Source organism: Hippoglossus hippoglossus, chromosome 8 (assembly GCF_009819705.1).
Source record: "Hippoglossus hippoglossus isolate fHipHip1 chromosome 8, fHipHip1.pri, whole genome shotgun sequence".
NCBI lineage: Eukaryota > Metazoa > Chordata > Actinopteri > Pleuronectiformes > Pleuronectidae > Hippoglossus > Hippoglossus hippoglossus.
In genome coordinates, this window is record NC_047158.1 from 21,676,732 (window position 1) to 21,692,979 (window position 16,248).

The window sequence follows — 16,248 nt, forward strand, 5'->3', positions numbered from 1 at the left end:
TTTAAACTAAAATTAACTTTGTAGTTAACCGTTCCAAAAAGCTAGATGTTCCAACATTAGCTCAACGTTTGAACCATTAGCTAACTATATTTATTTATTTATTTGAACAGTTTAAACATTACTTTTACATCTATATATTTACAACTTTCAATCAAATCCCAGTTTCTGAATCTGGGCTGAAAGTAATTATGTCAGCAAAACACATTTCAACAATTTATCTATGGCCCCTCCATCGATCTCTCCATCCATCCGTCCATCTCTCCGTCCATCCGTCCATCTCTCCGTCCGTCCATCCATCCATCCAACATGTCGGCTCACCTGTTGAAGCCTTGAGAGAAAATTACAACCATTTAAACAAAAAGCTCTGAGACATCATCAGGCCACAGCTGATTGGGTCACGGTGGTGATTTCAGTTGTTTAGTTGTCAAGAGATGACGCAACGCGCTGACATCACTCGATGATGCCGTAGCGTTCACCATCTTTTCACCATTTCCCTTTAAGTCGGAGGGATAAAGACAAATTGATTGGCTCCTTGATTGTACCTCAAAACTTCCCCGAGGCCGTCTCTCATCATCACGCTACATGACCTCATGTTGTAGCAGAGGAGAAGGAGAGTAAGTTCCTCCGGTGAACACGAGGAAGCGTAATCCACCTCAGCTATTCAGCAGATAAGATTCTGAGCCCAGAAATGATCATATTCATGACTTAGCATCAACGTTTGACGTCTACTTTTCTCCTCTCGCACCAGGAACGTGGCTCAGAGGTTGTGATTAGGCTTAATAGGCATTTATTGGGTTAATGTCGGAGGGAAAATCTTTTCCTGTCTTGGGGGTGGGTGGAGGAACGTTGACGCTCGGAGGCTTATGAACCCGCAAGTCAAACAGTAATGAAAACAGTTGTGACCTGATTTCAAGAGCCGGGGAAAATAAAGACACAGAGGAGATGGGGAAGGAGGATTTTTTTAAGGTTACAGACAAAAAGACAACAATCAGACACAGGACCTCATGCTTTTCTAACTATGTCCTTTCTCGTCTGTCTTTCTTGTGTGCCTCTCGTGTCGTCCTGTTACCTTTCCTGTCGGACTCTGTCTGCGTATCTAGTTCGGCCACCCCGTCCAGTAAGGAATAGCTGTCACCCCAGGGAACAAAGTGCTGGAGCTTGCTCTTCGGAGCAGGAAGTTGGCGCGAGGCCAGGGGTGGAAAATCTATACTCGGTTGCATAATATAACAAATCTTTACCTCAGATGAACTCCGAGGAGGCCTGGCAGCTGTGAGCAAACAGAGCTGCAGGGCGGGAGTTTGTGTGTTATTAACCGACTCTGTTTGTGTGGAAGTGTCTGTGTATGTGTTGGGTATGAGTGCTCGCTCTATACTTCTCTGGACTTGTGTTTGCAGGCTGCCGCCGCGGGCCCGGGGCTGCGTGAGACCCCGGTAACAGGCAGGCAGGGTGCACTACAGTCAAATACACCCTTGTTGGTGTATTTAAAGGAAAAATAGAGCGTCAGAGGAGAGTAGAGTAGAGTTGAGCAGAGGAGACGAAGGCCAAGCAGAACCCGGGGTTAGACTCGAACACGACTCTGTGGCTTCTTCTCTTTGGCCCGGCCCGCCAGTTGCTGCTATCCCGACTGCAGCTGCAGCGAAACCTCTGCGAGGGAATTCAAATATAAACTTTCTGCTCTGTTTAGGCTCAGAGAAATAGCTGCAGGATTAGTGTGCGTTACATGGAAAGTTGTATATTTGACTGGAAAATTCGGTGCAGGATAAGGATTCCATGTCACTGCTAAAATACAAAACACAGATGGACCACATTTAGCTTTGCCCCGAGAGTTCATGGCGTGGCACCGTCCCTGCTCCTCCAACGCTCATTACGACGGTTAGAAATTAAACTCTCCCTCTCTCTCTCTCCGCTGGTATTCAGATGTGTAGCCGGTGTTCATGTTCGCTGATTAATAATCCCGCAGGAGTCCTTTTCGTGATGCGATCAACTTGAAAAAGCCGTAATGGAGAAACAGCCTGTGCCGCTCCTCTGTTGTGGCTGCAGTTCTGTTGAAGCGGGACGTGGAGGGAAAGCACCCGCAAGCGCTCGGCTGTCTGACATGTCAAGCTGCTGTCAGTCTCGTCGGCGTGTCCCGGGAAACTTAAAACTGGGCTCATTATGGTCATCATCTGGAATAAAGTGCAATCATCTCCGCCACCTGTGGCAAGCTGCCGCGGAGAAACGACTCCTGTAGGCCGCCTGGCCCCGTGCGCTAGAGTCGCATATCAATTCACGCACATTAATTCTATTTTATGCTTTTTTCTTTCCGTCTGCACACCTGAAGTGAAGTATTTTGGAAGCAGGAGTTAGGACTCATATGGGGACCACAAATTGACGGTATATTGCAGCCAGGCTGTGGAGATTTACGATGAAAGTGAATAGGGACGGTGTGGGCGGGTTTGCAGAGGTGCATATTATGCGTTTTTTTTCCCCTGTTTTTTCTTGAATACTCTGAAGAGCTGTGGGCCTTGGGAATGGTTTGGAGGAGTAAAACAACAGCAGCAGTATTTTTCTCCCTCAGTCCAGAAAGATTATAGAAAGAAATACGACAGGAGGAGAGTGAGGAAGGACGAGAAAGACGAGAGGGAAATGGGCGGGAGTGAGAGAGGCCGTAGTCTGTGTGTTATAAATACAGTAGACTGGGGAGCACTCCATGTTCTTTTCTTTTTTCTACCAGCATGATTTGTTTGATTTACTCTGTATCAATCAGCGGAGGATGTATTTAAACGAACTTGAAGTATATTTGAGAAAGCGTCTTTATAGCTGTGGCTGTTCCTATTCTCCTTTTACTTTCCTTGGAAGCAGACCGTGATTAAAACAGACGATATAGGCGTATTGTATTTCCTCGGGGATTGGAAGGAATGCAAATGCATCATAACCATATTATACTAGTTAGGAGCGGTATGCGTTGCCAAGCCTCTGGATGCAGGAGAGAGTAGACGCAGTTTAAACTGGAGGGAGCCGAGTCCCACAAAGAGCCAGGATCCCACAACTGCAACAACAGGAGAGGACATCTGACACTGTTGGACTATATTTGACATTTCATAGGATACACACAGAACCAGAGGCTGCGCTGCGTTAAAAAAAAAAAGAAGACAGATCTGTCCCTCTGTGAATAACCCGACAGAGGAAATCTCCCCCAGAAAAAAAGTTTCTCTCTCCCTGCGTGTGTTGATGTGCGTCCGTGTGCCACAGAATCCGTTTGGCATTTTTGTTGTGAGGGAAGCATGTTGCTGGTGGGACTTTGGCCGGCACAATCCCTCCTCTGTTAAAACAATGCGGCAGTTGTCCTCCCTAACCTAATTACTCCCTCCAGGGGGAGAAAGGCAACAGCACCAAATCCCATAGTTAGGAGCTCTGATCTGGACCCTGCTGCAAGAAAAGGCCTCATTCATTTCCCTCCAACACACACACACGCACACAGACACACACACACGCACACACACAGACACACACCGGCACACACACTTTCCCTTTGGCCTGACGGAAGCTAATTACGCTCTAATATATCCTTATTTTTCTCCTGGTTTATTATTGTTGTAAATGAATTGATGCCGAGGATGTAATAGCATCTAAAGTTTGAGTAATGCCGTCGTGATTTGCTGCCATAAGCTCAGTGATATCAACAGAACACTGATGCACAGATGCAGAACTTGGTCTTACACCCAAACAAAAATACTACTTGTAGAAAATAATGAACAAAAATAGAATATTTACACAAACCCGTCAAACTAGTCCTGTGTGTTGGCAGGTCCTGGATATTAAGATTTATTCATAGATAATAAATTATATGTTAAAACTATTGGAGCGTTCATCAGTGTAAATTCTCAGTCAGTGGAAGGAACTGTAAGGAATGTAAAAAAAACTTTGCTCTTTCAGCTTCCTGTCTTTCCCTTGTTTTGCATTTTTCACCTTCCTTAACCTCTCGTCTGTCACTTACTGGCAGCGCTGCGTTCTGAAAACTTTATTACTGTAACTTCAGACAAGGAAGTCTGCATAGGAAGAGGGGAACGGGATGTGTGTGTGCGTGTGTGTGTGTGTAGTGTGTGTGTGCAGAGTGGCACTCAGCGAAAAGAGGAAAAGGGTGTTAAAGTCTTAATTCTCCCTCAACCAACCTGTTTTGTTTACTCGTCTCTCCTCTCAGGAAGATTAGAGCAGCCATTGTGTGGAGGGCTTGGGAAATAAGGCCTGAAGTTTATATTTGGAGATTGTTGCGGTGCTGCGTCGCTGGTCTAGACTGTCGGGGTTTCAGACGTCTTTGTTTGTTTGTCTGGAGAAAAGAAAAAAATCCTCATTTGTTGCCACTGAGATCGAGATTTCTTTTCCCAGTTTGACTCGTTTGTGTCAAAGATCTAAATATTCATTGTGTTTTATGTCTTTTATACAGTTTTGTTGAGTCTTTAGACATTTGTGCTCAGTCTGCTCCTCACCTGGACAAATTAGATCCTCAGTTTGTGTTTGTGTGCGTCTGGTCGAACGGCGTCTGTCCTCTGGCCGTGATCATCTCCGGGTGTGAGGGTTCGATTCCGTCCGGCCTGATTGGACCCTGCTCGCTCCGCGCTCGCCCGTCAGCTGCAGCAGCGGAAAAACTCTGCTTTCACAGCATTAGCAGGACTCTGTGTTAACCCTTTTATAATCCTGATTACCGACCTCTTTGTTTTCTCTTTACATTTCATAGATTTTAATCCTGTGGATGATTTGAGTTTCACACGTTTCTGCTCTTTCCCGTCGTCTCTGTTTGCTTCTAACTCATTAACTTGTCCCGTTCGGCGTCGGTGCCAACTTGTGAGATTGGCCTGTCAGCGGCCGCCATGATTGACTTTGTTTCCCATCACATTAATAACCTCTTCTTTGTAATTGAAGCCAGCAGTAAGTTTATTAACCTCTTGTTTTTTTTACTCCAGTTCTTCCACGGACGCTAAAAAAAAAAATCACATTTTATATCTTAATGATTGGCCCCATTCTATTATCTGTGACTCTGGTTAATCGCCCCTTGTTATCAAGCATCTTCCCAATGTGGAAAACTAATCTTTACTTGTCTCTAATGTGGTGCAGGTAGTTAAAGGGAGATGTTGTAATGTGTGTGAATGTATCACAGTGAGCTGGAGTTATTTCCTCCGTTATTTCTTTTACTTTCTTTTCCTTCCAGCCCTTCTTGCCCCCCCCCCCCCCTCCTATTCTCTGTCTTCTGTTTAGTATTTTTCTGGGCTTCTTTATCAGGGCTCGTACAGACACATACAACCACACCTCTGTCAAATATTCGCCCCTGGTTGGTGCTTTGTGTCCACGGCAGACACGAGACAAAGTGCAGGGCCCGAAGGCTGCGCCGCTGTTTCACTTCGCTCAGGATCCATACAGGCAGGACCCTCAGATCATCAGGGTTTAATTAATAACTTATGGCTACAGCTTAAGCTCAGTTTCTTGGCTAATTCCGACGGAAAAAGTACGAGGATAAAAAAGAATATATAGACAGGAGGCCATAACGGGGGTGTGCACAGACGTGGAGGGCGAGGCGGTGGGGGTTGCGAGTCGGGGATGGCGGCAAAGCATTTGCATAAAGGGCAGGGCAGCATGCCCAATGGTGGAAAAGGTTGGCATCACGCCTTTCAGACTGGCAGAGAGGGAAGACTGGAGAGAGAGAGACACAGAGAGAGAAGGGGGGTGCAGTCAATAGTGCATCCCTTGTTCAGAAAGAGGAGGTCCCTCGCTGTTGGCAGGAGCGCAGGCTAAATCTCTGGTTTGATTGTGTGCTAGATTGCCCCTTTTATTTGTCTGATTGCAAAGCGTTCAACTCTGCATTAGCAGCGGGCTTCACTTTCCAGGAGGGAGTTTCTGTGCCTTGGCCTCGGCCCGGGTCTGTTGCTGCACATGCACAACGTCTCCGGGTTCACGTCTTGTGCAATCAGCCCGTCGGAGCACGAGGGGAACTTTCTGACCCGTCTGTTCTATCTCCGTCCTGCAACTGCACGGCGGCGTCTCCAAGGTTAACGACAGTGTTGATTTAGCCTGATGCCACGTTCAGTTGTGTTTTCATAGATAATTACCGGCCTGGAGACAAGACCTCTTCTGTCTGTGTGCGCCTGCCTGTCTCACCTTCTCCCTGTCAGAGCCACGGCTGCTGCCCTCGTGCACGCCGCCGTTCTGGTGATGTCATGGCAGAAGAGAAAGAAAGGGTTATTTTTTGGCCCCCGGGTCCATTAGCGCTGTAGCCTATAGAGTTTCGGCGCTCTTGCCATCGCCGGCCAACCCGTGCCAATTTACAGGGATTTTATTTCTATTTCATTCTGAATTTATGTAGAATTCTTGCGTAGATCCTCATTTTCTATGAGCAACAATCAAAATGAGCTCATTGAATTCAGTTAATATTGATATGAAATAGAGAAAGATACAAATGTTTTAGTATAAATGAATAAAATGATAAAATGATGAAACAAACCATAAAAAAACATGAATTCAGTAAAAGCACCAACGCAACTCTCTTAAGACCTTGATTCAAAATCTGAATAAATAAAAAACATGAAGTTCTACTTATCAACAATCTGTTCTTGCAGCAGGAAAATAAAATAACTCGTTGTACAGAAGAAATTACAGCCAATAGCAATATATTAATAGAAGGTCCAATATTAGATCATTAAAATGCATGAGAAGTGAGGAGAAGTTTCAGCTGCTTCTACTTTTAATAATTCATTGACCTTTAAAACTTGACGCTGTTCTTTAAAATATGTTTTATTTTATATGTAAAATCTAAATTTGAAAAATAAAAAGCAATCTGGTGAAGTGTCAAGCAGCATTAAAGTAAAAGTAACTCAAATTAAATGCAATTCTTGAGTCAAACCTTTGAATATTTCTTTTGAATATTCAATTTTTTTATGTGTGATATTGTTTCAAGATTCACAAATTTCCCAGTCTGTCTTTAAACGATTCTCTTTTCCCCGTATGAGACAAGTTAATCTTGCTTTAATCAGTTTGCTCTGTTCATGTCGTCCATTAGAGTGAGTGATGAGACGGAAGCCTTTCGTCCGTCTGTGCAGAGAAAGTTTCTCCAAAGTTAAGACGAAGCTTCGCCTTCCCTCTTTCTTCCCCCGACTGCAGCTCGACAACAAAGTGCGAAGCTTCTGTAACTCTGGGAAGATTCTTGAATTGACTGACGCACAGAAGGACTGTGGAGTTTGTCCCTCGTCACTCACCATATGGAGGCTTTGCTTTACGGGCCAATATGAACAGGAGGAATCGTTACAGGAAGTGAAACCTCAATGTTCACGTTGGCACCAAACTAATGTTTTAACACATGCTGGAAACGATGTGACCCTAGAAGGAGACGGAAGAAGCAGTGAAATGACGATCGGGTCAAAACGTGCACGTGTGATATATTATAAACTCTGCAGCAACATATTATCTGACATCAAGCTGTTGTGTTAATACGGCGCTTGTGCTCTCTCGTAAATTAACTCGCACATTGTGCACAAAGGCTGCAACGACAAAAAGCTCACATACAAAGTAGAGGCAGCTTTAAAACAAGAGCACGTAAAAGTGGTGATTAGCATTAGTGTGTGTGTCTGTGTGTGTTTGTGTGTGTGTGTCAGAGGCGTTTTCAGGTTTGCTCCAGTGCAACACAACAGTTTTGTGGTCAGCTTTGGCTCCGAACAGGCAACAAACACCAGCGTTCTGCTCCAGTATTCGTCTCGGGTCTGAAAGCACAGCCGTGTTGTTTCAGCTCACTTTGGTCTCCCCAGCCGTGTGTGAAAGGCTGAACTTTAGCATTTCATACTCGTCTCTTTGAAAAGAGGAGCAAAGCCCTACAGCTTTGTTAAGCGGCAAGTTAACACACGAACCTGAAGATCCCTTTTTTTTTTTTTTCATTTCAGGGCCGTGTTGACACTCTTAATTCTGCAGAGGGATCTTTTCATAAGAGGAGCGGTGGTGTAACAGACCCTCCGCTTTGTGCCGGTAATTCTCCCTGACGTGTGTCAACCGCACGGTCCAGATCAAAGATAGCGCGGCAGACAGAGCGAACAGCCACTAGCTGCTTAAGCTCTGTTCAAATGACGTCTCACCTCCGGCAGGATCAAATGTTTGTGACGTGTCCGTCCGTCGAACCTCCAACAAACCAAAAGGGGGAAAAGCGGCATGAAAGGGAATGAATTCAAGTGTGTGTGTGTGTCTTTGTCGCAGGTCCGACGCACCGTGTGTTCTGATTACAGAGCTTTTACCAGGGCAGAAAATTAACACGCGCCATCAGCCAACTGCTGCTGGAAGCTGGCGGCTTTTTTCCCCGTCCGTCTCCTCCACCAAACTCGAGAAGTATTATTCGTAACCCGGTGGGAACCCTCTGATTAAATAGTTATGTTTGAAACCAAAAGAACAAGTGAGGCGTTGAAAACCTGGTCGGTAGTATCACCGTTACTCAGTCGGCCCTGGCAGCCGGGGGAGCAGCAGCCGTCGTCTGTTGGCCGGCGCGGTGAGAAAACACTCAGTCATGGCTGTTGTGGTGCTGAGTCGGCCTGTCCCGGCACGGCCACTCACTCACGTGCACTCACACACACACATTGGTGAGACTCAGGGCGGTTCCTTCATCCAGCAGCACATTCTTTCTAGACTCGGGGGGGGGGGGGGGGGTTTGAGGAAAAAGGTGTGTGTGTTCATGCAAGTGTGCAAAAACAGTAGTGTGTGGCATGAGGCGTGCAGCTTCAGGAGTTTTGAAGGTGAGTTCCATCAGCGGCCTGGTGATCCAGCTCAATGAGCGGCAGCGGCAGCAGGGTGATCACCACATGCTGGGCTGGGTTCAGCTCTGGAATATGTGTCAGTGTCGTCCTCCGCTCATCACCACCGTCTTCATCCAAGAACATTTGCACGTCCCAACACGCTTCGCACCTCGGCGAGCAGCAACACATATTGTTTTATGTGAAATGGCCAAAGAGGATCGTAAAAACAGGATCGCCTCCGGTGATCTGGTTCCCTTTGATCTCGCTGCTTCTAAATGAGGTGTTTCTTTTATTTCCCTTTGGTTTTGCCGTGCACAGAACCTCCAGTGTTTCTCGTGTGAATTCATGTCTGTGTCGGAGGATCGGTCTGTTCCTGCTGGAACCGGCGTCCTGCAGTGGCTGAGATCTGGGGTGAGGCGGGGAGCTGCAGACCCAGAGGTTCTGAGGAAGGGCCCGGTCTGTTTTCCAGTGCAGCCAGGCAGCAGAGCCCCTTTGTGGGACTGGAATGTGCCGTGCGTGCCTCTTGCTCTGCTGGTTGCCCCCCACACGGCCCACCCCGGGCACGTTAGCACGCAGCCACCGCAAATTGCTTGCAGATTTTTCACACCTAGTAATGCACTGGTGTGTAAACTCAGATAAGTGCAACCGACGCTGGGGCGCCGAGCCGTGGATCTTTACGCATCACTTGCGAGCCACAGCAACGGCGACTTCTCCCCTGTCTTTAAATTTTAATCTCATGCCCCCCCCCCCCCCCCCCCCCCCCCTCCTGCCAGTTTCTAATGATTAACAGGAACGATTCCAGTGTGTGATAACAACCTGGAGACATGCAGCAGCCACTGGAGCTTGTTCTGATTACTGTACAAAACCACAGCAAGCTCGTAGAAGACGAGGAGCATCTGGGAAACTGGTGGGTTGGTTTGGGATAAAACCAGTGGACACACCTGCTACCTGGACAAATGCTCATTTTATAACGTTCCCTCATTTGATAGACACGTATATGCAGGTTAAAATGACAATACAATATCCAAACCTGGATAAATGCGAATGCTTTGTACTCTTAAGTAAACGACTGAGCCCGTTTCCCTCTCCTCTCCGTCGCCCCTGACCCTGTCTCCTCCTCCACCTTCCTGTGCCCTGGCTCTCCGTCAGCGGCCCGAGCCGGGGTCAGGGGGAGCCGGTGTCGGCCTCCGTCCGGGGTCAGGGACGCTCAGTTGGGCAGGAGAGGACGGAGCCCGAGCCCCAGCGGCACAGAGCTGCACTAATGAAGGGCCGGGCGGCTGGGAGGCCCTCGGGTTATGCAGGCAGTGGTTTAATTGGTCTAATGAGATGCGGCGTGGCCTCGGCGAGGTCGTCCACCGCAGGACGGAGCGGGACAAAGCGGTGGCAGGCGGAGCAGAGCGGCTCAGGACCGTCTCTGAAGTTTAACAGTTACCGGTGATTTACAGACGAATCATGTAAATTCTCCATGTTCTTGTAATTCCCAAAAAAAAAAAAGATGAAATTATTGAGATGATCAATGTTTGAAGGAAAACAAAACACTCAAGCTAAAAAAATTCATCATAACAAAATTTTTAAAAAAGCGTTTCACCGTGCCAAAATTATGATTTTGTATTTTTTTGGGGCTTGGCGACGTGGACTATTACCTCCATCCTCTCCTGGAGAGTCAGTCAAGGTTGGCAGGAATAAAAAAACAAAAAGATAATTCTAATTTCTCTCTGATTATTTATTGCACACTTTATTTGATTTTTATAAAGTCTTTATTTTATCTGTATATATGAATGTGGAGGGTTTTACTTTAGAGAAATAGAGCAGCTTTATGTATTTATATTTATCAACTCAACCTTTATCTACCACTTCAATGCAACATTAGAAAGTAGACTGAGACACTTTATATGAATATATACATATATATTTTGTATATGATATTTAATTGGCTGGTTTTCCTTTTGACCTATATATAGAAATCCACATTAAATGTTCAAAAAAACCTTGTTAAACCTGATTGGAAAAAAATCTCACAGGCAAAAATATGACAATATCGTTTTCCCCTAATATTAGTATTAATAACGAATAGATCACAATAGCATAATTCTTCGTGCACATTAATAAAAAAAAACGATGTCAACAGTTTTAAACGGTGGATTATTTGTGTGTTAAAATGCAGTGCAGGGTCTTCACAGGCACTAATGAATCACACGGAGCTTTTCAGAGTAAGAGAGTCTTTCTCTGCAGCTGAAAGAGTTAATCTGAAGTTGGCAGCCGCGGCCTCACTCGGCGACGTGCGGAGAATAGAGAAATAAAAGACTTCAAAAATCATTTCTTTTGTCTCCGGTCACATTCAGCTCAGGCTTTTTTCGCGATGATGATATTTTATTTTATTTTTGCAGAATGAAAACTGGCGCGTTCGCAGTGGAAAATGCGGTTTGAATCATTGATATAGTTAAAGAAAATAAATACAGTTCTATTTCGCTTCAGTTTTTCTAAACAGCTCCTTTAATAAGAATAAGAAGAAGAATAAAACACAGGCGGTGAATCTGGGTCATTTTGGGCCTCGTCAGGAAAACAGGCTTTTTCCTTCAAGTGCAGCATGAATATTAAAATTCATTTATATTAATTCGTCGGGTTTTAAAAACCGTTTTCAGCCTCGTGGTTTTATTTCCTCCTCTCCAGCTCTTTTATCATTTTATTCCTGGCTGCACAGATTCCCTCTTTTTAAAGATTCATATTTTTAAAATGAGCAGAAAGAAGGAGAAACGTGATGATGCGGTTTTGATATTTCTTCATAAACGAGGCCTGGATGATGGAGCCTCACAGAAACAACAAAATCATTTCAATTTAAATGTCCAGGTGTGAAATGTGACCCACAATGCACCGTGCGCTGTTTTATCCAGCGGGTCTTTTAATGTGAAGGAGAAGCCGAGGCTTTTGTTTTGTAGGTGAACAGGTGACGCGTTATCGATCGATAATCGATCATTCACGCGCAGTGACGCAGGAGGCCGCGCGCGCTCTGGCCTCCACTGGCTCCTCAGGTGAGAAGATGAACCTTCATCATGTGATGACGCTGCTTCCGTGAAATAAACCCTGTGATTCATGATGCAACACTGCAGGCCCCACACGCACACGCACACACGCACGACGAGCTGCACCGTGAGCTGCCCCCCCCCCCCTGATTTGGCACTTTGAAGACCTCAGCTCTGTGACTCTATGTTTTATTTCTCATGCAAACAGCAGAACGAAGGAGAAATGACTTACAAAGCCCTTGTAGTCAAATTCCAGTGACGTCTGAATGGTGGCGTATTTGCATTTTGGCAGGGTCACCGGGAAAAGCTTTAAATCTGAGTGAAAGGCATCAGACTCGGGGATCACGTCCAAGTGCCAGTTATCTGCTGCTGCTGGGGTTTGTGCTGCAGGTGCTGCTGGAGACAGGGAGATGTGTCTGCGAAGAGTCGTGGACAAACATGAGCGGGATAAATATGTTCTTATCCATAATTATCAGGATAAATGTCACGTTATTGTTTCTTTCTGAGTTTAGAGACTCCTGAGTGAAGGTTGTGGTTCTGAACTCGTCTTCATGAGCAGAAACCTCAGTTCACTCGAACCATTCAGAAGCTTTATACAAATATATAAATTGGACTTTTGAAATCTAATTGCTGTAATTATTCATATTGCTGCTGTTGGTTTGCTGGTGGTGATGAACACAGGAATATATATCTGTTTAGGGCCACGGCCAAAAATTATATCTAAATATAAATGTTCCTATCGATATTTATAACGATAAATGTCACGTTATTATTTCCTCTCAGTTTAAAGACTCCCGAGTGAAGGTTGAGGTTCTAATCTCGTTTCTATGAGCAGAGAACGACCAATAATTTAAAAACATTTTACAAATCTGAGCTCAATCAATTACGTGTTACACGTCCTCACAAAGCATAAACATCATATCGATATATGAGGCATATAGATATAATTTTATTGCTCAGCCCTTCATCTGATTTCTCTCTCTCTCTCTCTCTCTCTCTCTCTCTCTCTCTCTCTCTCTCTCTCTCTCTCTCTCCACACACACACACACTCCTCTGTGAGAATGTGTGTGTTCTCCTCGGCCTCCTTTGTTGCCTTATCTAACCATATATCAAACTTTGGCATCGTCCAATGACACGCTCGGCGCCGGGGACCGAACGCCGAGGTGCGTTGTCCTTCACCGTGTTAACAGATGATGGCTGAGAGTGGCTTTTTCATTAGGCTGATGCTCGGGGCTCGGCTGATGATGATGAGGCTGAAATGCATCGCTGTGAGGAGGCTGTGATGTTTATTAGTGAGGAAATGGTGGCGCTGAGTGTTTGAGTGCCTCTGCCCGTGTCTTTTGTTTGTGCATTTGCAGTCTGGCTTTGATTAAACAGTAATTCCAATGACCTTGGTCATTATTTTCAAATGTAGACTTCCCTCCCTGCGTCAGCCTCGCTCAGTTCTGAGCTTTTTCAGACGCCGCGACTGCACCTGTTGGGTCATTTTCCTAAAGCAAGGGGAGAAAACTCTGAATCTCAAACACTCATTTATTCCATTATTCTCCTAACGACTTATTCTCTTATTGCTTCCTTGACAAAATGCCTTTTTATAATTTCCCCTGAGCGCACGGAGACATCTTCAAACGGCCTCTTTTGTCTTTATTAGCAGTCGGAAACAAATCATTTTGAGTTTAGCTTCTTACGTGAGAAGGAAAACATCCATTGCTCTTGTTGGAGAAACTGGAACATGCGATTATTTGTGATCACTCGTTTGCCGACTACCAGTTTTCTCTCAGTCGACAAATCGATTAACCGAACCCTTCAGCTCTACGCTCGCTCCTCACACGTGCATATGTTGACGCCGTGTGAATCTAAGCGGTGTTCTGGTTTTTGTAGCGTTGGATTCCTCGTTGGCAGCAGCGTGGATGTTGTCAGAACAGCCACTGAGCGAAGGAATCACATGATTTTATGTGTACGGTGAACGTTGTTTGTTTGCAGTCACAAGCCCCCGTTGCCGCTCGGTGATTCAGCAGCAGTTTGTGCCTTCAGACCGAAGCTGTCTGCAGAGCAGGTGCAACCCTGGACGTCATAACGATGAGGCAACATGGCAGCCGTCGCCGCACAAACCACGCCAAATCCTCCCGGGGACTCGGGAGGACAGCGTGGAGCAAACATTTTGGGGTTGGGGATTTCACGGGAGACATTCACACTATTGAACACAGCTGAGGCGGATTCTGTTTCCTCTGCCGTCCCCCCACGTTTATAAATTCTGTAACCATTTCTTCATTTGTGCATCTAAACCATGTCGCCGGTCATTTCTGTGTGTGCCGTCGGAGCAGTGCGGCTGCCCGGGTTTGTTTCTCCCTCTTTGTTTGCTGTGGTAAACCCACGAGCAGCTGCCGGCGGTGGGGTCTGCAGGGATTCTGAAGCTGTGTGTCCTCTCTTTGCCATCCTCTGCCAAGGTGGCATTATGCAAGCAGAGAGAGGGGTAGAGCGAGGCAGAGCAGCGCAGAGGAGGGCGGGGGGGGCGGGGGGGGGGTTGTCGTTGCGGGGTGGCGGGACGCACGAGGCGATGGCGGCCATAGTAAAGATGGAGGCAGTGCTGAGGGCTGCTGGGATTGGTGCAGGAGACGACTCGCTCCCCTGAACTTTGCCTCCGTGTCAGAGTGGAACTTGTCGATTTGGCAAATTGTGCAACGTCGGACAAGGCTGCGCGCTCTCTTACACTCCCACCTGCTCCCTCTCTCTCCCTCTCTCTCTCTCTCTCTCTCTCCCTCTCGTGCACGCTCTCTCTCTCCCTCTCATTGCCACGACGCCCCCCCCCCCCCCTCTCCTCCTCCTCCTCCTCTTTCTCTTTTCCCTCCCTTTCAGCTCTTGAAGCTAACGCATTGGCTGGGCTACAGGCATCTTGTTGCCAAATAGGTGGGCCCTACTCGTGCTGGCAAAGGCTCAAGCAATGGTTAGGGAAAGAACGCGGAGAGGACGAGAGACGGCGAGCGAGAAACAGAAAGAGAAAGAGAGAGAGTTGGAGAGAAAAGGGGAAAAAAGAAGCAGCACTCGGCTTTGCCAGCGGTCGTATGCGCTCGTCCAACATTGATTCGGCTCTCTCTTTTTTTTTTCCCTATTCTGTGCTCTGCTCTCCCTGGCCCCCCCATCTGTGTGTGTGTGTGTGTGGAGTGTGTGTGTGTGTGCGTGTGCACGAGTCTCGCGCCGGGCCCAGGGATCAGAACAGACACCACCACCAATTACACTTTGCCAAGGACTTTTTTTTTTTTTTTTCTCGTAGGTTTTTTGGAAAGCACAAAGGACTGTTTATTTTAAGTCCCCGTTGTTTAAAGTTTTTTTCTCCCAGAATGCAATACTGTTAACGTTTCTATTTTTACCTGACAATTTTCTTACTACAACTTTTTATCCGGCCTTTTTCTTTTCTTGTTTTTTCTTTTTTTTTTTTTGTTCTAATGAGCTTCTGCTCGACTTCCTGCGGCGAATCTTTAACTTCCTAAAATCTTTGTTGTGGTTTTGTTTTTAAATTTTCCTCCACTGTTTTTTCGTGAGCATCATAGTCGGCTAATTCTTTTTCGTACAACCCCGCAATTTTGAATATTTTTTTTTTCATCTGCTAATTCTCCACTCGCTGCCAAACCAGCGCTCGCTTTACATTTGGGAGCGCGGGAGGCAAAAAAAAAAAAAAAAAAAAAAAACTGGTGCTTGGAGATCTTTTTTTTTTTTTTTCGCTTTAAACGCTGTGCCAAATTTATGATGAGAGTGCAAAATGGTAACTACCAGGCCGTCTGTCTTCCTCTAGCAGTGTGGTTTTCTGTGGTGATTTCTGTCTGCTTTCAGTTTGTTGTGGAAATGTGAGTCTGGTTGGAGCTCCCCCTTTGCATGGTAGCACAGATAGGAAATGGTATGGCTGATCTTTTAGCAGCACATTTCAACAGTGGTCTTGTGGCGGCAAAGCTTGGCGGTGGTGAGCGACCGGTGTGTGGCAACCCTGGCACAGGAACGCTGTGGCGAGATCTGGGCTTTGTTGCCCAGAGATATGTAGTGAAGGTATTATGGTGCAGCAGAATAACTTCTCTTTTCACAGCAGGAAAAAACGGGAGCGCAACTTGGCTCAGCTTCTCTGGAGCTCTTTGAATTGATGTATTTTCTATTTGTGGTTAATTGCATCTTAAACTTAAGACTAATTTTCTTGTTTATTGATGCATGTTTATTTATATTTTAACCGAATGGTAAAAAAACTACAAATTGTTCATTATTTTAGTTTAGAACATTAATTCAAATAGCTTTTGAATTTATTGCATTTTAAATTAAATTGTAATTATAATCATTTTAATGAAATTTAACAACTGTCACTACATTTTATTACATTTTCACTGTTTCCCTATTTTTTATTGAAGATTGCATAAATGTTTTAGCAGCTTTATGTTCATACATTTGCATGTTCTCTTTCAAATTAAAAGCCCTTTTCCAGCCTCCTAACAGCCTCTCTCCTCCTCTCACCA

At 45.7% G+C, this 16,248-nt stretch overlaps 1 protein-coding gene across 20 annotated transcripts in view; it reads left to right on the top strand.

Annotated features, from left to right (window-relative positions):
• nfixb (nuclear factor I/Xb) overlaps nucleotides 1-16,248 on the top strand; it is a 115,883-nt gene that overhangs the window by 21,720 nt on the left and 77,915 nt on the right. For 3 of the 20 annotated variants that reach the window (XM_034593864.1, XM_034593855.1, XM_034593868.1), the window contains exon 1: nucleotides 15,547-15,793. The exons of 8 other annotated variants lie outside the window; for them this stretch is intronic. In XM_034593864.1, coding sequence (XP_034449755.1) covers nucleotides 15,626-15,793 — 168 coding nt within the window. In that variant the 5' untranslated portion in view covers nucleotides 15,547-15,625. Of the gene's footprint in view, nucleotides 1-14,606; nucleotides 15,516-15,544; nucleotides 15,794-16,248 lie in introns of those variants that run through there. 9 more of the 20 variants (XM_034593863.1, XM_034593858.1, XM_034593861.1 and 6 more) reach the window with 8 other exon arrangements.